Consider the following 21804-nt stretch of genomic DNA (forward strand, 5'->3'; position numbering starts at 1 on the left):
TACAAGTAATAACAAAAGTGTGTGTTTTATTAAATAATAATCATAAGCACAATGTGTTTAATATGGAACATAGCAAGTATATGTTAATGAATTCTGAATATAAATGAAAATTTATATACAATAAATCTTTGATGAAAAAAATCCAGTTGTATGTACAAAAACTAGGAACTAGCCCATTTATTTCAGTAAGCCCTATTTTACTGAAAACGCCACACTTTTAACATATATTCATGAAAATATGTTTCTTCAACACAACAAATTAAAATGAGCCCAGTATGTAACCACTAACCAGGTTTACAACAGTGGTGCTACACAGAAAGAAGTGGTATTTAACCTGTACCCGGCTAAATTGCCATCATTAAGGTAAAGGTTAACAGGCTGTTCCATCAACCAGTAATATATTTAAATAAAGCTAAGGTCACAAGGTTTCAAAAGTCAAATGTAGCGGAGTATTTTATACATTATAACATTCTGACAGGTTTTAACACATAACATCGTTTTTCTCGGAGATATATGACCTTTTTGTGTTGATTTGCGTTAAAACCCAACTCATTCATTCATTCATTCTAAGGAGCTGTATTGGTTCCTTTGCTAAACAACTCTCCAACAGTTGTCATTCAAATGGTCTTGGCTCGTATTCATTAAGCTCCTAAGGAGAAAACCTAGAAAAATCCTTAACTTTGTAAAATTTCCTAAACAACATAGCACAAAAGAAAAGTGTAAACTTTATAAGATTTATTGATAATCTTCATTACTATGCCAGACTCTATAAGACAATATTGTTAGACATTCCAACTATCTTGACGATTGTTCACAAAATGCTTTGGAACATTTCCCTTAGTTAGTCCCTTAGGGAAAATTTTCCCTTTGGAGCTTTATGAATATGGGCCCTGGACATCAAGCAAAAAAGTCTTATTAAGATAGGAAATTGACAAATTACAATTGTCAGTGCAGTTTGTCTGACTGATGATGTGCAGGATAAAAATGAGCCACGCCATGAGAAAACTAATATACTGGCTTTGCAACCAGCATGGATCCAGACCAGCCTGCGCATCTGCGCAGTCTGGTCAGGATCCATTGTGTTAGCTTTCAAATCCTATTGCAATTAGAGAAACTGTTAGTGAACCGCATGGATCCTTATCAGAATGCAGGGATGCACAGGCTGGTCTGGATCCATGCTGGTAACAAAGACATTACGTTGGTTTTCTCATGGTATGGCTAAAATGGTGTATTCACACATTCTGCATTCAATCTTTTAAATACTTTCATGAACAAAAAAGCATGTACAGACAATATATGTTAAAAGTTAAATTTGCAGGACATACTTAAAAACCCTTTTTGTACAGAATAGCTGTTTTTTTTTTTACCTTAACAGGCATTATCTGACAAACTTGAATACTTCCATCTATGTATTTTTTTTTCCGAAACCTTCAATTTATATCAACATGTTGTGCAATACATTCCAAACTGAAAATTTTTGCATACTTGAATGTGCATTACACAAAATGCAATAAAAATTGCATATATTATGCAAAAAAAAGAAAGTGCTATAAATATAATTTAGAATTTTTTTAAAACCCTTATAAAGGTATATAGAATCAAATTAATAGAACACATGCATTTAACCAAATGGATATGTAATAAATCAAATCATTTTAACTATTACCCTGCTGAATTTCTATAATGAACTTGTCCATTCTTTCATTTTGGACCATACCATTAACTGTTTAAAGGGGAGCTTGCCAAAAAGATACAGAATGAATGGCAAACAGTGCAGATCATGATCAGACTGCACAGATGTGCTGGCTGATTATGATCTACACTGGTCGAAATGGCAGAACAAATCGTGTCCAGCATGATAAGGATTATATCCTGGATATATAATGTTGAATTCATCAGCCATATGTTTATTTTGAATCTGACCTTTCCTACAGGAATCATCTACCTGTTAGTCAGGTTGCTATTAACAAAATTAACTTTGACATAGATTAAGACTTCACATACATATCAATATAGCCCATAATCCTAATGCAACCCATATTCAATTCCCAATAACCTTTGTCCAGAGGTCACTAGAATGTAAACAAACACTTAACTCAACTGGCCAACAAATTAGCAAAAGGTGACAACTCAATTGCTTCAGTAACAATATTCTGGTAAATGTTCAAGTATAAATAAATGGTCATCGACTGTGTGTTTTGGTCAAAACCAACACTGGTACCGATAATTAACCCCAAATTTTATAAGTTACTTGATATACATCAACTGGGGCTTTAAGAAGTTAAGTTACTGTACAACCCATACTACATCACTACATTACTACAACAGTATTGATCAAATATCCATAGTAACTAAACGTTGAATTTTTGAAAATAGTCTTTTCTGTTTTCTGTAAACTATGAAAAAAAAATCCTTTGTTTTTCAAAATAATAAATGTCTCTAGTATGTGTGAATACCCCTGAAGTTGAGTGCTCTTGCTGAAGAGTAAGTATCAAGACTTACATTCCTTCCATTTTAGCATGTCATTGGAGGTAAAGGTATGACTCTTGCTCAACAAAAAAAAAAAAACCTTCTCATGTTCATCATTTGTGTCAAGTTTCATTGGAATCTCTCTAATAGAGTTACGAGTTATAGCCAAGACACTAGGCTTTTCAGATAGACAGATTAACTAACATATTGAAGAACAGCTGGAGTAAAATAAGCCTCCCTAGGGGGTCATAAAAAATGTATGCAAATATTCAAATATAATGATACACAGTGTATGAGATTGTCTGTATGTTAAGTGTTCCCAACATCGATTCTCTTCTCTGCATTATAAATTTAGCTCTAGGACACTGCCTCCCGTCAACATGTCCCAACCCACTGCAGTCATGTGCTCCACCGATATTTATTATACAATTTTACCTAAAGACTCAAATATATTTCTCATATTTTCATAAACACTACTGTTTTGCACTTCATTATATCTAAATGATTCAAACATACAAAATGAAAACTATTATGCTACCTGTAAAATACAGTTAGTTGAACCTCATTTGCTCGAACTCGGACAATCTGAACACCACCCTTAGCTCGTCTCATCATCGAGTCCGAGCAAAATCTCTCTATATGAGTTCGAGCAAATGAACTTTGACTGTTTATTAAAACCAATGTACATCATACAGAATACTACCTGACGGAAATAATAAAATCTAATTTTGTCAGTTTACAAAATTCCATTGGAAAAATCTAAAATTCAAATTTGTGCTGTTTTGTCGCACTACGTGTTAAGTATTAATAGAAAATAGCAGTTTTCATACAGCCTTGAAATGCATTGCAAGTCTGTGGCGAAAAAATGGTTTAGTGAACTTTTGATCTGGCACATGACTGTACATTCACTGAATTCTTAATTATGATTTTTTTCTTCAATAAATTGGGCTGTTATCACAAGAGAATAAACACTAGATACTGCAGTTGTATCTGTAATCATGTTGTCTTTATACACGTGACACTATAAGGTAACTGTTCATTATCATTTTCTCGTGCATGGCCAATCTAACCCTCCACATGCAGCTGATACTATGAAGTATATTACAACCTGAAGAAGAAAATTCATATTATAATCATTGTACATAGTCATAAAAATATATGCTTAGTTTTCAAATGCAGAATGTCTTTGACTTTAACACACTGCCTTTTGGTCAACATCCTAAATTTCCTACAGAAAATTTCAAAGTTCTAACTTTTCAAAAGTCTTCTCTCCTTGGAGAAAGGATACTGTTAGAAGCAATCCAGGAATGTAAGGACCCACAATGTAATTTCTTGATAAACAGATGTACTGATGGACAGATGTAGAACGATGGCTATACATTTTTTACAAAAATGCAGGGCAAAATGAGTTCTGTTCTGAAGTGCCCTGTAGCAGCTGTAAATATCCTCCCTGTACTTGGACTCAGTGTTGTTATATTATTTCAATGTTTTTTCGGGACCAAGGAGTCCTTTTAATTTTACTATACTGTAAAATCATTTAATTTCGTGGGAATGAAATTTCGTGGTTTTGGTCAAAACGGCAATTTAGTGGGGATATGAATTCGTGGATTTCAACTTTTGAACATTAAATGAATGGGAATTTTACTGTTTCATTGGGATTAAATTTCGTGGATTGAACCAACCACGAAATCCACGAAAATTAGTCCCCAACGAATATTAATGATTTCACAGTAATAGACCTTCACTTAAGCCGGTGCTAGGGGTGCGAGGGATGCTGCACCCTTCATTACTTCTCACGAACACAACCAGACCGAGTTTGCTATTATTTTGCTTGGTTGTGTTCTATGCTTCCATAGGATCATTTTACTGGTTGGCGACCATGAAATCCGGACGACCACCAAACCGGACAGGCCCGTAAATGCTTTATTTCGGTCTTTAACCTTCTTATCTGTTTACAATCAAATGGACGCTTGATTTTCAACAACACAGCAAAGTTACAACGGATAAATTTACTTATTTTACAAGAAATGCTACATTTCATTTCGTCTGCACTCATGAAGTATGTTTACATGTTGGGGAAAGTCGGAAGTGGTGCGATGTGCATGCGCAGTATTTCCGTAGGGTCCCGCCATTAAATCTAAATCCCCCATGCAAATTTGAGGTAAGCAGACAAGACGTTTAGTAAAAACTTAAACCTGGGAAATACAGCTTTGATAATTTAGTGCATGATTTTGATAACCCTAAAACACATTTTCATATCAAAATATCCACTTCGAAAAGTGAAATTTTAAAAGATTTAGTCTGGAGAGATACGATAAAATTATCGATTCAAGAGAGGTAATTCTATGACTCAGACACTGTACGACTATATATACTTCCCCTTGGTTGAAAATAAAGTTTAATTCAATTAATGCTGAACGTAAATTGAAAATCAATAAAGTGACACTTTCTGTCCATAAACATGGTACTGTTTGACCTTAAAACAGTGTGATTTGGTGGCCCTTTGTTCAGGCCTCAAAAAAGTACTTGACCTAATTTTAGAAGTTAACAAATTAGCTCTTTAGTTGGGAGGAGAACCTAGCTTTGTTCATGCGAAATTTCAACCACTAGATATATCTATCTCTTGATTTATCGTGAAAAATATGCCAAAAGTGTCCGATTGTAGGATCTTAGCCAGTATATACTTCGTTTATTCAAATGGTGTTATTTTCAGCAGTAACGATAGCAGTCAATCTACCTATCCAATATTCCTGGATCTGATACCATTATTGACAATTCTCATATCAACAGAAATAGACAGTATGCAAATTTAAGGGCTGGGTGCAAAACTGCTGTATCTGGTTCTTTATTTATGTACAGTTACAATAGTTTCGCGCACAGCCCCACTACATATATCCGCATACTTACAATTATAACAACAGCAATTATGATAGTTATCTTAATATTTTTCCACCAGAGTGATCGTGCAAGATTCCTGCTGGTTTTCTTAAAAGTAACAGCCTGAAATAAACACACAAAAATTACCTTTCCATTATGTATAAGACAAAGTTAACCCTTACCATGCTGGACACAACAGGTTTTTGCCTTTGCGACCAGTGTAGATCATGATCAGTCTGCACATCCATGCAGTCTGATCATGATCTGCACTGTTCTCTATTCAGCCAGTATCTTTTTGGTAAGCACCCCATTTCAACAGTCAATGGTTCTGTCCAAATTGGAAGATGGACAAGTTCATTATAGAAATTTAGCAAGGTAAGGGCTTATGCAAACTGCTCTTTTTCAATAAATTATTGCAAAAATGCTTTATAAAATGACACAAGTACCACATTTATTGCAGTAAGCTGGTATAATGAAGCATATTTAATAGCATCTAATACCTGTCTCACAAAAATCAGTAAAACTTCATTCATTTTTTAATTAAATCATTTTTTTTTAAAACAGGTTAATTCTTTTGAAGGGGTATGTCCTTAGAGGAACAGAAAACGTCATTTAAGAAAGATAAACTGCATGGGAATTATAATTGTTTATTGGGATTTAATTCTGTTGATTGATGCATCTATAAAGTCCACAAAAAATTAGTCCCCAATGAAAATTAATGATTTTACAGTACATATGAATCAGCAGAAACTTACATTAGCGCTGAGATCTTCTGTTTTGTCCACTAAAAGTTCCAATCTTTCACCTCTATCTGCTATTTGATCTGAAATAATAACAAGAGGGTCATGAAGACTCTGGGTCACTCACCTGAGTAATATTGCTTACATACGGTATCATCAATAACAAGAAAGTAGGTCAGAAGATTAAATAAAGCATTGAAATCTGTGAACATGGTCCAAATATCGAAGCTGATGCTAAATTATTCAGAGTAGGTCAGTAGGTCAAATTTAAAGTCATTCAGCATCAGAATAATAAAAAATTTGCATAGCTGTTGATATGGCAAAATAAAAAGAGACATCTTGAATGAAGATGTATGTCACACCAGCATACCTCATGAAATGTGTCTTTGGAAGCCATTTTTGTAAAATGAACATGGATAACATCAGGTAGGAATTTTCCCTTTGCTTGCAAGTAAGAGTAACTATGAACAAGTTCACTAGCTATCTGCCTAGATAAACATGGAATCCATTTGAACACATAAATTTAACATAATTTAATTTTACATTATAGCCATACTGGGAAAACAAGCCCCACCCTCTAGCAGCCATGTTTTTTAGCGAAACGCAGCGGCTTGAACAATCTTGATAGAGGGTCACCTAGAGATCATTAATTTTCTACAAAGTATTTTTGAAATCCGCCTGATAGTTTCTGAGGAGAAGATTTTAAAAGATTTTCCTTTCGGTTGCCATGGTAACCAAAGTTCTGCATGAATTTCAATTCTTTGGGCAATTTTGAAAGGGGGGGGGGGGGGGCACCCAAGGAAAATTCCTGTGAAGTTTGGTGTAAATCTGCACAGTGGTTTTGAAGAAGAAGATTTTTTTAGAAATTGTTGGCCATGATGGACCCTAAATCGCTCACCATTGCTTACGTTTCATAATAATAGTTGTGTACATTTATTTTGAAATCTGGCCAGTGGTTTGTAAGGTTATCAAAGTTTTCTATACAGATATATAGGCAAAACCAGCGCTGTCCACTGGGGGCAATATTGTGTAATTGAAAGAATTTAGTAAAGGGTCTTTTAAGGAACATTTGTGAATACCTCTAGTGATCACACACAATGACATATTGTATAATCCGGCAATGATTAAGGGAAGGTACAGCTCCAGTGACCCATTACAACTATTATCTGGCAATGATCTCAGGAAAGTACAGCTCCAGTGACCCATTACAACTATTATCTCGCAACGATTTCAGGAAGGTACAGCTCCAGTGACCCATTACAACTATTATCTCGCAACGATCTCAGGAAGGTACAGCTCCAGTGACCCATACAATCTATTATCTGGCAATGTTTCAAGGAAGGTACATCGCCAGTGATAGCATGACGCCTTTACAATCTATTCAGTGCCTCATCTGCATTAATCTGTATGATATCAGAAGGTAAAGCACTTTCATCCAATTAGTTTCTAAACATTAACATACCTATATTCTGACCATCTCAGGAAGGTGATTCCTTTCAATTCATCCACTTGGCCTTGTACCTTTTCCACTTTATCTGCTGAATTACTACTGCTATCTGATGACACTCTCTGAAGAAAACATACATGGTATATAGAAAGTACATGTAGGTAAAAAATGTCTAAAAGCAAAAATGTTCATAATCGCATATTACAGATTTCTTTCAAAAATGAAATATTGAAGTTTGGTGACAATATATGTTGGTATATAAAAAATCTCTTGGATTTTACTTATGCTCTGCTGACTGAGTATAGTAAAAGAAACAAGGTAACCTTCTCCAAGAAAATTATAGGAATTAGTGTAAGGCCAGTCACACCTGTCTTTAAAAACTGCCCTTTGTGAAAGGAAGTGCTGCCCTTGTTCACAGGTGACCTCTGAAAGCAGGTTTTAATGCTATGGGCTTTAAACAGAAGTTTTACTGTAAAAGTCTGGCTGTAAGATACAAACCATCTGTGTTGCCATTACTCGGCTGAACTCACTGTTCATTGCATACGGTAGTGCAGTCTGTGCCCGCACACCATACTGCATCTGGAACCTAAATATAAATATTATGATTATCTTTCCCATTTTTACCATTTATGAGGGGAATAAAGCATTTATTCCTATGTTAGGTATGTCATTTGTCATCATGCAAATAAACTTACAAAATGATCCTCAAAATTTGGAATGATTAAAAAAAAGTCTACAGCAAAGGATTTTAAAATTTTTAGATTAAAAACTCATGGAAAAACTGTGCAAAAGGATTTCTGAGAAATGACCTAGACATTTACAATGTACTTATCTATATTTATTAAAATGGGTGCAGTTACAAAAGGCTTTAGACTCAGAAATGACACTAACAAAGATATTGAATTAAGAAATATATATAGATATAAAGGTAGTAAGTAGTAAATCTAAAATCAACTAGAGCTATCAGTGAAGATGATTTATACCTCTAGATACAGCTTTGATATCTGTAAGGTAAAGTGCTATGATCATGACATTTGATATCCAAGTTTGACCTTGATCTTTGATCTCCTGACCAGGTTTGTAAACTCTGCATGTCATCTTGAAGACCTACTTTTACAAAAATCCTTCCAGTGGTATATACGATATGAAGCAGACGCAAAAGATAGCTTTTATTTTAAAGTTTGACCTTGACCTTGTGACTTGGGTCATCTATGATTCTTGTCATATTATCATGGTGAACATTTATGAAAAATTATCTGAAAATCAATCAGCCAATCTGAAATAAAACTATCTGAATTTTGACCTCCCAGTGTGACTTGATCTTGGACTTGGGTTGTCTGCTTTGCACATTGTGCTGATGAGTCAAACAATTGACACTAGTTTTATGAAAATCCTTCCAGCAGTTCAGACAATATGGAGTAGTCACACCTGATTTTTGCTGAATTATCATGGTGAATTAACATTTATGTATAGTTATGGTACTGGAAAATCCATGAAATTGTTTCAGAAATATACCTTCAGAAAGGAATTATTGATTTACAGATGGACAGACAGACTGACTGACATGAAATTGCATGACTTCAATATAACCCCCATATACTTTGTACCTGTGGGTATAATTAGCAAAAAATAGGTTTCACTAAGATATACAAAGAGAGAGAATGAAGAAAAAATCTTACTTTCTTTTGATTTCTGACAAAAATGAGAATGCCTTGGCTCTTTCATAATCCTGAAAGTTTAAATAGAAAAACTGAAATGATGATAGAATCATAATAATGAGCCGTGACATGAGAAAACCAACATAGTGGGTTTGCGACCAGCATGGATCCAGACCAGCCTGCCCATCCGCGCAGTCTGGTCAGGATCCATGCTGTTCGCTTTTAAAGCCTTACTGCAATTATAGAAACCATTAGCAAACAGCATGGATCCTGACCAGACTGCGCAGATGCGCAGGCTGGTCTGGATCCATGCTTGTCGCAAACCCACTATGTTGTTTTTCCCATGGCTCATATGAAAAAAATATACAGAGAAACCGGTTTCTCAAGCATCAGTGGCTCAAGAATACGGGCTCTCTTGGGAAGTCATGTGGGTCTAGGCTGTTTTTTTAAAATACTTTTTATTGTTTGGGCTTCTTGAAATCATGACATCGCAAGCAGTTTTCTTTACACCGTATGACCTCGAGGAATGACTGGTATTTTGCTGTACCGGTGGCCTTGTCTTGATTATTTATGATACAAACGCTCCACAGCATACAATTTAATACTCATTACAGTTTGTTTTGTTTGTATATGACAACTAATAAGAGGTAATCGCCTGAAAAAATATTCAAAATTATCTTAATACACAATTTTTCAATCAGGCTAAACACTTTTTATAAATTTCAGCACTTGGCAAATGCAAGTACAAGGACCAGTGTACAATTATGAAATAATTAGTTAAGATATATACTGGTACTTTAACTAATGGCTAAAGAAATTCAAATTCATTATGAAGAAATGAAGAGCTACACTGCCACTGGTCAAAAGGTGTCAGAATTTTTTCAAGGATTAAGGAAACAACAGAAAGTCAAAGGATGAATTAATCAAAAATTCTGGTTTTGCGGAGGTAAAATAAATACATATATATTAAAATGAGTTTTTCCAAAGCACATTCTTTCATACATGGTTATCTAATACCACTTTAAACATGAGAATAAGCCATTTCTTATTATGATTTCTTTTGCAAATAGAAAGGGAACAAGAAATATGTTTATGAGACATTGGTGATCCTGAAACAGCACACCAGAAACAGGATTAGGTCCTCGTCTGTGACCTTGACCTCTGAAGTACAGATCTGACTCCTGTACATGTTGTACATGTGAAAGCATCTACACAACTGAGACTCTTATACCATTGTTAGGAACTTCTCATTCGTAGCTGGATGAGCGGTAGACTGAACTCACGATTGCTGGTTTTGCCGTCAGATATCATTACTACTCTGTGTGTGTAAGCTTATAGTAACTGTAAGTGGGAGGACAGTGCATAATATTATAGATACAGAAGATGCTGCAGTTCTAGAAGCTTCCCAGGTTCTATAGTTTGCCAGGTGTAAAGCACCCATACACAGGACTTAAACCTAATCATAGTAATTTTAGTTCTGGGAAAAAAAAGAAGTAATAGAAACGAATGAGATTATCTTTTAAAACTATCATTACAATCATTATAAAGGGAAGTAAATCTGATGAGAACATTATTATTAAGTTTCAAAGACTTAAAATTTTGTTTCTAAATTTCTATACAATGAATTTGGTTCCAGAAATATGCTACTGAAAATGTTTATTAAAAATGTAAAAAAAACTGTTCACAAAGTCACCTCTGACCAAATATCTTTGACCTCCAAGACTGACATTGAGCTGTGAGTTAGAGGCCTAGGTCTTGAATGTGAAACATCATCTTGTTCTAGAGAATGTTAGTGAGAAGCTATTATTCGAGTATCTATCTATGGATAGAAAAAAAGTCTGGACAAGAAAAATGACATAAAATCTTGAAATTCTAGATGTGACCATGACCTTTGAGCAAAATCCCTTGAAAGAATTATTGACTAGACAAGAATGGGATAAAATTTAGACTGTCAAGTGGGCAATGTGCAAATCTATAGTCTTAACCAGAGGGGACTGAAAGGTTTCAGTGGAATCCCTTGAATTGCTTAAAAAGAGTGCCAGACTGTCACAAAATACATCGGTTCGTCTTAGAGAGCGGACAAGGCTAAATTTGCAGTTTTTCTAGGAATTCAAGGGCCATAATCTAAGAGTGCCTGGGGCGATTTGGCTGGTTATCAAACTTGGCTGAAATATTATGCCCACAAACATTGTCAGCAAGTCTGGTGAAGATTGGATGAAAACTGTTCGACTTAAGAGAGCAGACAAGGCTAAATTCACAGACTTTTGAGTAATTCAAGGGACATAATCCAAGAGTGCCTGGGGCGATTTGGCTGATTATCGAACTTAGCTGAAATATTATGCCCACAAACATTGTCAGCAAGTTTGGTGAAGATCGGATGAAAACTGTTCCACTTAAGAGAACGGACAAGGCTAAATTTGAAGTTTTTCGAGTAATTCAAGGGCCATAATCCAAGAGTGCCTGGGGCGATTTGGCTGGATATCGAACTTGGCCGAGATATTATGCCCACAAACATTGTCAGCAAAGTTGGTGAAGGTTGGATGAAAACTGTTCGACTTAAGAGAGCAGACAAGGCTAAATTTGCAGTTTTTTTCGAGTAATTCAAGGGCCATAAGCGGACAAGGCTAAATTCGCAGTTTTTTGAGTAATTCAAGGGCCATAATCCAAGAGTGCCTGGGGTGATTTGGCTAGTTATCGAACTTGGCCGAGATATTATGCACACAAACATTGTCAGCAAGTTTGGTGAAGATTGGATGAAAACTGTTCGACTTAGAGAGCGGACATGCTTTGGATGCCGACCACCTGCCCGCCATGGATGTTCAAATAATACGCCCCCTCTTTCAGAGACATGCGTATAAAAAGTAAAGCTGAGATGCAATGTTGTTCAGACAGAAAGACATGCTAACAAACAGTGATAACTATCACATTATGCCTACTTCCAGGGTGCATAGAAAGATTACACTACTGGCAAACAGAAAGTCATAGACTACGACTCATAGTGTTACAGCATATGTCCGTACCATATGCATAAAATGTCTCGCAAGCAGTATTAAGAGAAGCGAATTGGTCATTACTATTAAAACTGTTGTAGATACATTTCAAAATGCTGTGAATCATGTCTTTACCTCCAAGTCCAGCTATAGGAAGTAGTAACAAGACCACTTTAAACAAGAGGGCCAAGATGGCCCTAGGTTGCTCATCTGAGAAACACACTATAACAGTGTAAACGTTTGACCTAGTGATTACATGGAAACAAATATTCTGACAAATTTTCATTAGGATTGGACCCAAAATGTGGTCTCGAGTTTAAACAAGTATTTTCTTTGATATGACCTAGTGACCTAGTTCTTGACCCCAGATGACCCATATTCAAACACGGCCTAGATTTCATCAAGGCGATCATTCTGACCCAATTTCATCAAGATCAACTGACAATAATTACAGCCTCTACAGCATACACAAGTTTTTTCTTTGATTTGACCTAGTGACCTAATTTTTAACCCCAGATGACCCATATTCAAACTCGACCTAGATTTCATCAAGGCAATTATTCTGACCCAATTTCATGAAGATCAATTGAAAAATACAGCTTCTATCACATACACAAGGTTTTACTTTGATTTGACCTAGTGACCTACTTTTTGACCCAAGATGACCCATATTCAGCCGCAAACTAGATTACATCAAGGCAATTATTCTGACTTAATTTCATAAAGATCAATTGAAAAATACAGCCTCTATTGCATACACAAGGTTTTTCTTTGATCTGACCTCGTGACCTACTTTTTGACCCGAGATGACCCATATTCGAATTCAACCTAGATTTCATCAAGGCAATCATTCTGACCAAATTTTATGAAGATCAATTGAAAAGTACAGCTTCTATTGCATACACAAGGTTTTTCTTTGACTTGACCTAATGACCTAGTTTTTGTTACTAAATGACCCATATTCAAAATCAACCTAGATTTGATCAAGGCAATCATTCTGACTAAATTTCATGAAGATCAATTGAAAAATACAGCCTCTATTCCATACACAAGGTTTTTCTTTGATTTGACCTAGTTTTTGATCAAAGATGACCCATATTCAAACACTGCCTAGATTTCATCAAGGCAATCATTCTGACCAAATTTCACGAAGACCAATTAAAAAATACAGCCTCTATTGCATACACAAGATTTTTCTTTGATTTGACCTAGTGACCTAGTTTTTGACCCCTGATGACCCACATTCAATCTCAACCTAAATTTCATCAAGGCAATCATTCTGACCAAATTTCATGAAGATCAATTGAAAAATACACCTTCTATCGCATACAAAAGGTTTCTCTTTGATTTGACCTAGTGACCTACTGTTTGACCCAAGATGACCCATTTTCGAACTGGGCTAGATTTCATCAAGGTAATCATTCTGACCAAATTTCATGAAGATCAATTGAAAAATACAGCCTCTATTGCATATGCAAGGTTTTTCTTTGATTTGACCTAGTGACCTAGTTTTTGACCCGAGATGACCCATTTTTGAACTTAGCCTAGAATTCATCAAGGTTATCATTCTGACAAAATTTCATGAACATCCGTTGAAAAATACAGCCTCTATCGCATACACAAGGTTTTTCTTTGATTTGACCTAGTGACCTAGATTTTGACCCCAGATGACCCATTTTGAACTTGGCCTAGATTTCGAACTTGGCCTATCGCATACACAAGCTAAATGTTGACGGACAGACGATAGACAGACAGACGCCGGACATCGAGCAATCACAAAAACTCACCTGAGCATTGAGCTAAAAACAAGTGTTATACACATATGCCCCCTCCCCAACCACCCAGATGCACTGTTGAAGGTTACTGGTTATGGGTAGGTAATTTTCAATTTTAATCATGCTGTGAACTTGACCATTGTGTGATGACACTAAAAACAACTAGAACTGTCACAAGATTGACAAATAATACCCCCACAATATGGCCTTGTCGCAGAAGTATGGCAAATTTTGAGTTGAAAAGGGGCCATAACAACTTCAAAAAATTGGCAGTTTGTAGCCAAAGTTGAACTTGAGCTGTATTTCATGATGTTACACCTGTGTACCAAAAATTATTTAAATCTGTCAAGCCTTTCATGAGTTACTGACCACAGGCAATCATCATATGAAGTTTGACAGTTATGCATTCTCTATTAACCCTTACCATGCTAAATTTCTATGATGGACTGGTCCAACTTCCAATTTGGGCAGTACCATTTATCATTTGAAGGGGTGTTTACTAAAAATTTACTGACTGAATAGCGAACAGTGCAGACCATGATCAGACTGCACGGATGTGCAGGCTGATCTTGGTCTGCACTGGTCGCAAAGGCAGAATCACTTGCCGCCAGCAAGCTAAGGGTTAATTAATGTAAACAAATAAAACAAGAGGGTCATGATGACCCTATATCGCTCACCTATTAAACTTGGCCTTGGAATCATCAAGATAAACATTCTGACCAAGTTTCATGAAGATAAGGTCATAAATGTGGCCTCAAGAGTGTTAACAAGCTTTTCCTTTGATTTGAGCAGGTGACCTAGTTTGTGATCCCACATGACCCAGTGTCAAACTTGGCCTAGGAATCATTAAGATAAACATTCTGACCAAGTTCCATGAAGATAGCATCATAAGTGTGACCCTCAGGAGTGTTAACAAGCTTTTCCTTTGATTTGAGCAGTGACGTAGTTTTTGACCCCATATGACCCAGTTTTGAACTTGGCCTAGGAATCATCAAGATAAACATTCTAACCAAGTTTCATGAAGATAGGGTCATAAATGTGGCCTCTAGGGTGTTAACAAGATTGTCCTTTGATTTGACCTGGTGACCTAGTTTTTGACCCCACATGACCAAGTTTCAAACCTGGTCTAGAGATCATCAAGGTAAACATTCTGTGCAAAGTCTGCATCAAATTAAAGCATAAATGAAACCTCTATATGGCTGAAAGGGCCAAAATACAAAATTTGGGCAGTAACTTTAGAATCCATAAAGGAATCTAGCCGGTTTTTGAAAGGAACCGAAATCTTATTGTGACTTAAGTTGTGTATAAGTGTGGTTAAAAACAAATGTAAAATGGCACTTCTATTGTGTTCACAAGTTTTGGCTCTTTCAGGGGTCAATTAGGGGACGTAATTCCAGAACCTATGACTGGATCTGATGGATTCATCATGGAATCCAAGATCTATTGATGTTAAAGATATCTTGCAAGTTTGTATCAAATCAAACCATAAATGAAGTCTCTATAAGGCTGCAATAGCCAAAATAGCAAATTTTGGCCCTTTAAGGGGCCATAACTCTGGAACCCATGATGAGATCTGGCCAGTTTTCAACAGGAACAAGATACTATGCCAATACACGTTTTGTGCAAGTTTGATTAAAACTAATTGCAAAATGTGGTCTCTGTCATGTTCACAAGCCAAAATAGCAAATTTTGGCCCTTTAAGGGGCCATAACTCTGGAACCTATGATGGGATCTGGCCCATTTTCGAAAGGAACCGAGATATCATGCCAATACACGTTTTGTGCAAGTTTGATTAAAATCAGTTGCAAAATGTGGTCTCTATCGTGTTAACAAGAAATTGTGGATGGATGCCAACGGACAACGGCGGACGAAGGGCGATCTCAAAAGCTCACCTTGTCACCATGTGACAGGTGAGCTAAAAACACTGTCATGCACTGCAATCAAACAATCAACTACAAATAAAATGTGTTTCAAATTGGTATGTACTCTCAAAATTTAAAATGTTATTTTCTACACTTACATGTGCATATATACAGGAGACTATGGCAACACTTTTTAGTATAAAACACCTGCACTTTATTGAACTTAAGTCGAATCACAATGAAAAATGCTCAGTCCCTTTGAAATTTGATTAAATGATACCAAGTTTCAATTGTATGTCTACATATACTACACCAACAAAGATCATTACAGGTTAGAATAAAGGACAGGTTTAACCCTTACCATGCTAAATTTCTATAACGAACTGGTCCATCTTCCAATTTGGGCAGTACCATTTATCATTTGAAGGGGTGTTTACTAAAAATTTACTGACTGAATAGCGAACAGTGCAGACCATGATCAGACTGCACGGATGTGCAGGCTGACCTTGGTCTGCACTAGTCGCAAAGGCAGAATCACTTGCCGTCAGCAAGCTAAGGGTTAAAGAAAAAAATAAGAAATCTCTTTAATGAGCTTCAAAAGACCTAGAATCATAATCTGAGTTGTCACAAGTTCTAGTGTTATAGACATAAAATGCTGATTTACAATAATCAAACCTGTCATTTGAAAAGATATAAAATAACAAACAGGGGTTAGTTGCATTTAAAGGTCATTGTGACCTTGACCTTTAACTTACTGATCCTAAAATCAATACAGGTCATCTAGTGACCATAACTAACCATCCTATGAAGTACCACCACTGTAAGCCCACAAGTTCTCCAGTTATTAATCAGAAACCCTTTGACCTTCTGACCCCTTGACCTTCTAACCCTCAAACAAATGGGGTCATCTACTGGCCAAAGGCAATCAACCTTTGCAGTATGACCACTATATACAGAAGCATTCTCTAGTGATTAATCAGACACCAGTATCTAAACAGACTGACTAACTGACCAACATGAACAAAACAATACATCCCCTCTCCTCTAAAGGAGGAATAAATATATCTACAGTTGAAAAAGAAATGATGCGCAAGGAAAATACTCTCTATTGCGCAAAAATTGTTTCATCAGAATACACACACACACACACAAAAAATTGCATATTTTTCTTCACTTGTTACATTTTTCATATACATACTCAGACTGGCTATATAATTCCCTCAGTCCAACCAAACTTGTATTTCATGTTTACCTCTTACAAGCAACCAATTTCTTAACTACGAATATTTCTGCATTTCATTTGATAGGATATTTCTGAACTATATCTAAGATGTTAAAAGAAAGCATAATACTATGTTCCATAGTTTCCCATGACATAATTTATGTGTAAGAAATGTATGTACTGGTAAAACAGTAAATGAGTTGACTTTCAGAAAATTGTACTTACATCATCAGTTATACAGAGGTAGACTATTCTATCCTCACAGATGTAATGAAATAAGTAACTGAAAAAGAGAAGAATTAAAAATTACCTAACTAAGTTCTGACTAATATAACACTGCCATTGGTCAATTTCAAATTTAGGCTCAGAAAGAACCAATCAAAAGCTGGATATCTAAGACTGGTCTTTAAGCTCAGTCTTGTTGCCTAGGACTCTGGTAAACTATTCAAATACAAGTTCTTTATACATGTAGCACTATCATTAAAGAGCTGGCTTCACAAGCAGAAGGCTGTGGTTTCAAACCCCAATGGCATCTGAACTCTTCATAAAAAAATGGAGCTGCCTTTGAGAAAAGCGCATGTCTCCCACAACTGCCTAATCATCTGAATAGTAGTACATGGATCAACCATGCACCAAGACCTCAACTGCCTTATCAGACTTTGTGTGCTTTGATTATCAAAAACAAGTTTCAAGGGCCATAATTCCAAAGTGCCTGGGCCGATTTGGCTAGTTATCGAACTTGGCCGAGGACTTATTGGCAAACACATTTTGTTCAAGTTTGGTGAAGATCGGATGAGAAATGTTCAGACAAGCTTTGTTACTGACAGACTGACAGACACACACACACACACACACACACACACACACACAGACAGGAGTAAATCAATATGTCTCCCACACCACTGTGTGGTGGGAAACATAATTATTAATAGCCTTTCAGATGTTTAATGTAAAGTAACTTGTAGTGTGCCTTAAACCGTGCAACAGTGGTAACTTCTGGAACTAGAGTACCTTCTGCATCATGCACTTTTCTACGAAACCTAAAATATTTAACATTTTCTTTGCAGGAGTTGTCCATATAGGCAACCTGTGGGTAACTATAACAAACACAAGATGTGACACATAGCTTGTCATTTTTCACATTTATATTACTTTCCTGTCGTCATCTGATATAGAACCTACTAGCAATTTACCAAGTGTTGCCCTTGGACTAGGTGCTAAATATAATAGGGTTATTGTAATTATAGTAGCTCGATATGGGATGCTGTATTCAGCTCCAATGGATTTTTGCCAGATCGGATCTCATGAGGTGCGCAAGCGCCGAGTGTAATCCAACCTTGCAAAATCCTTGAGATCTAGCTACAGTTATAATGACTCACTGTTTTAGTATTGAACAAAATCTTCAATGTTTATAGATGTTAAAATGGATCTTAGTGCAGTTTTTATGAGTGCTATTTATAGAACTGTGTCAGGTCACACATATTAATGAAAGTAGTCTGGGAACATACAATACAAAAGGTACAATATGGATTTTTTTCTGTCTGTTTATATTTACTTGTCAAATACAAGCCGAATTTTTTACAGAATCTATAGGGAATCAGTCCTACTGTATTTTCATCGCAAAGCGACGAAAATCGGGATCGATCCCTCTACGGTAACATGCGATATACTGAATGAGATATATACGATCGAATTTAAAAAATGTGTCCCTCCGGCACGTGTACAGAGCATCTGACTACAGATTTTTTGGAAGAATACGCTTTTTCCTTGTGCCTAATAAGCGTCCACGTAACTTGTCTGAACCGCAACGTCTTGCACATCAGTTCAAATATGGGCAGTGTTGTTTTTATTCCAAAATCTACCTTTAAAATGATACTGAATTGATGCTGTCATTAGATAGTTCTTTTCAAATCTTATGTGATGAGTTGAAGTCGGATCGATTCCCGATTGAGGCAGTGCCTTATTTCATATTAGAGGTATATAATACGAGGGGATATTACAGTAGAATGTTTTACTATTCCAACAATCATCTGAAGTTGACAATCTGTAAAGTGTTATTCAAAAGATTTAAAACTTTGAAAGTATGGATCAATTAAAACAATATGTATGAAACAGAAAGAGGAAAGAGAACTGTAAATTTTGTAAATATTACATATAAATTGTTATTTAAATAATTTTGTGAGCTTCAAGATTGATTTAAAAGTTGAACACTTTAAGAAGTCGAATTTATGAAATATTAAAACAGAAACAACAAGACAATGACACATTTCATAAATATAGGTATACCAGAATAAATATCTACATGTGCCCTTAATGTTTGTGGTAGGAAATCACCTTACCTTCCATGTGAATATGTAAGTTTGGAGTTATCTGGTGGAATTTTTGCAAGGATCTGTTCCGTAACTTCAGTGAAGTTTCCTGCACAGCTTGCATACTTAGCAAGGACTGTCGTTCCTCGTGCCACGGTACAAAATAGGATAGGCATCCTGTAACAAAAACATTTTAGAAACATTGCTTTATATCATATATTTCAATTTAATTCAATTCAACGAGTGCAATCTGGTCTCAGATTTCGTTGTTTTTACAGATATTCTGTAAATGAATGAACAATCAATAAGTCCCGTAGATTTATAGACTGACAAATTTTTAAATTTATGGATTGTCGGTTTATTTACAGAATGTCTGTAAAAAGAAATATCAATAGAAAAACCAAGTAGCACAAACAGACATTTTTTAAAGGAAGTGCCCAGGGGTCCGGTAACCGGACCTCTAGACCCGGAGTCTAGATGTCCGGTAATCTGACAATATCTAGTCTTGTACTGCACTGTGTTGTATTACAAGTATTTATGATAATTGCCGAGGAAAAGCTATAATTTGTTATCATAAACTTGCCATTATTACGTTTTCTTTTTTATAACCATTTTTGTAAACAGCTCTCATGCTGGCTGGAGACTTACTCTAGCAGTAAACAAATTCGGCACGAGCACAAATCAAGTCTTAAATACTAAAGAAAAACAACAGTTTATTATTTCAATCCTTCAATCCCGAGAAAAACACTAAATTGAGGAAAGATTGTATTACTATGCACAAATTTATTATGGTTTTATCACTATTAATAATTTATTAAATTTGCGATCAAGTTTCTCTAGCGATTAAAGTATTAAAATACTTCCCTTTATGGTCACTTGCAATGTAAACAAGATCATCACCTGTTTTTGACCAATAAATGGAAGTTTCCTGTCTGTGATAATTTCCAACTAATTTGATGCGATCCTTAGACTAAGGAAATATTGAGTTATTTTTCTTATGGGCAATATCTCCACACATGTTAAACACTCGAAAGACCAAAATAGTGGAGGAAATTTCCGATGAAATTGTTATCGCTGCTGATTTCGGGATTTTGTTGCGAATATGAGATAAATTCAAATAAAACTTACATGTATCAAAAGGGGATTTAATTCCTCGTTGATTTATGTAAAAATGATCAAACTAGAAGATGCTTTTGTAAACTCAGGGCGTCAAGTGCTTTTGGGAGTCAAAAATATAGGTAGGATCCTGAAATATAGGTATTTGGGGGCCAGAAATATAGGATTATATAGGTTGCTTATAATGAAGAAAACAAGTCAGACAAGTGTTTTATCCTCCTCCACCACCTACCAGCACTCTCTTTTATTAAACATAAAATACAAAGGAACAGAAAAAGTGGCTACTTTTATGATTTTAAACAAATAACATTTTAACATGTATCTTACTTTCATAATAAACTATTAATTCACCAACAAACAAAACTTTACCAATACTGGTACTCAAATCAGTTTAACAGGGAATTAGGCAAACCAAGCCATATTGCTAACAAGATATATCAGTACATTGTTAATACAAGTATAAAATATTGTGTTGGGCCTGCATTTGTACACGAATGAAAAAGAAAACAATTATAATCAAACCATCTACAGAACAAAATTACAACAGTTTCATACTTATAAATACCATGATCTCTGTAAACATGATAACAAATGGAGTCCCTTGACCCAGGGTCCTATAATATTGTTACATAAGACCTTCTTGGATTTCTTGGCATCTGTTTCTTTATCTTCATTCTTTCTCTTGGATGAATGCTTTTCTGATGAAGGACTTGACTTGGAAGAAGAGGCAGCTTGCTTATCTGGTTCAGATTTTGAAGTTCTTGTTGAAGCAGTGGCAGAGCTTTTGGAACTTGACATGGCTGATTCTTGTTTCTTTCCTTTGCTTGATGATTTAGAACTGCACTTATCTAGTCTGTTAACCAGTAACTGTCTCTTTTGCTGCTCAACTTCCCTTAGGTTTTCACGTACCCTGTCCATTTCCTTTTTTATACCCTCTATCTTTGATGTGGCTGTTGCTATCATCATTTGTGCTACAGAAGCACCTTTCATGTCACTACTTTCAACAGCTTTAGAAAGCTTTTTGTTCCCATCTTTTAACAGTTCCTCTGCTACTGTCAACCTTGTCTGAATCTCCATTTCTTTTTTGAGCAGTGCTTTTTCTTTTTCAAGCATGGAGGAGGTCTTATTCTTCTCTTCTGTTGCAAGTTCTTCCAGTCTTTTCTTTTCAAGCCTTTCTTTCTCTCTCTCCTGTTTCTTTTTCTCTCTTTCTTCTTTTTCTGTCTCAATCCTCTGTTTATACTTGTTATGGGCCATTTTTGCTGCCAGAAGTATTTCACTGTTTAATGGTATTTTGTGAGGTTGCTCATCTACAGGATCACTGAACTTAACTATGTCCTTC

At 35.7% G+C, this 21804-nt stretch overlaps 1 protein-coding gene across 1 annotated transcript in view; it reads right to left on the reverse strand.

Annotated features, from left to right (window-relative positions):
- LOC123557523 (vesicle-associated membrane protein 7-like) overlaps positions 1 to 21804 on the reverse strand; it is a 25937-nt gene continuing 4133 nt past the window's right edge. Inside the window, exons 2-9 of the mRNA XM_053543841.1 lie at positions 19380 to 19526; positions 17266 to 17323; positions 9213 to 9262; positions 8032 to 8119; positions 7578 to 7655; positions 6102 to 6188; positions 5377 to 5469; positions 1 to 3577 (exon numbers count right to left, since the gene is read on the reverse strand). Of these exons, the coding sequence (XP_053399816.1) occupies positions 3512 to 3577; positions 5377 to 5469; positions 6102 to 6188; positions 7578 to 7655; positions 8032 to 8119; positions 9213 to 9262; positions 17266 to 17323; positions 19380 to 19525 (666 nt within the window). The 5' untranslated portion in view covers position 19526 and the 3' untranslated portion in view covers positions 1 to 3511. The remainder of the gene's footprint in view (positions 3578 to 5376; positions 5470 to 6101; positions 6189 to 7577; positions 7656 to 8031; positions 8120 to 9212; positions 9263 to 17265; positions 17324 to 19379; positions 19527 to 21804) is intronic.

This window comes from Mercenaria mercenaria, chromosome 5, assembly GCF_021730395.1.
Source record: "Mercenaria mercenaria strain notata chromosome 5, MADL_Memer_1, whole genome shotgun sequence".
Lineage (NCBI taxonomy): Eukaryota > Metazoa > Mollusca > Bivalvia > Venerida > Veneridae > Mercenaria > Mercenaria mercenaria.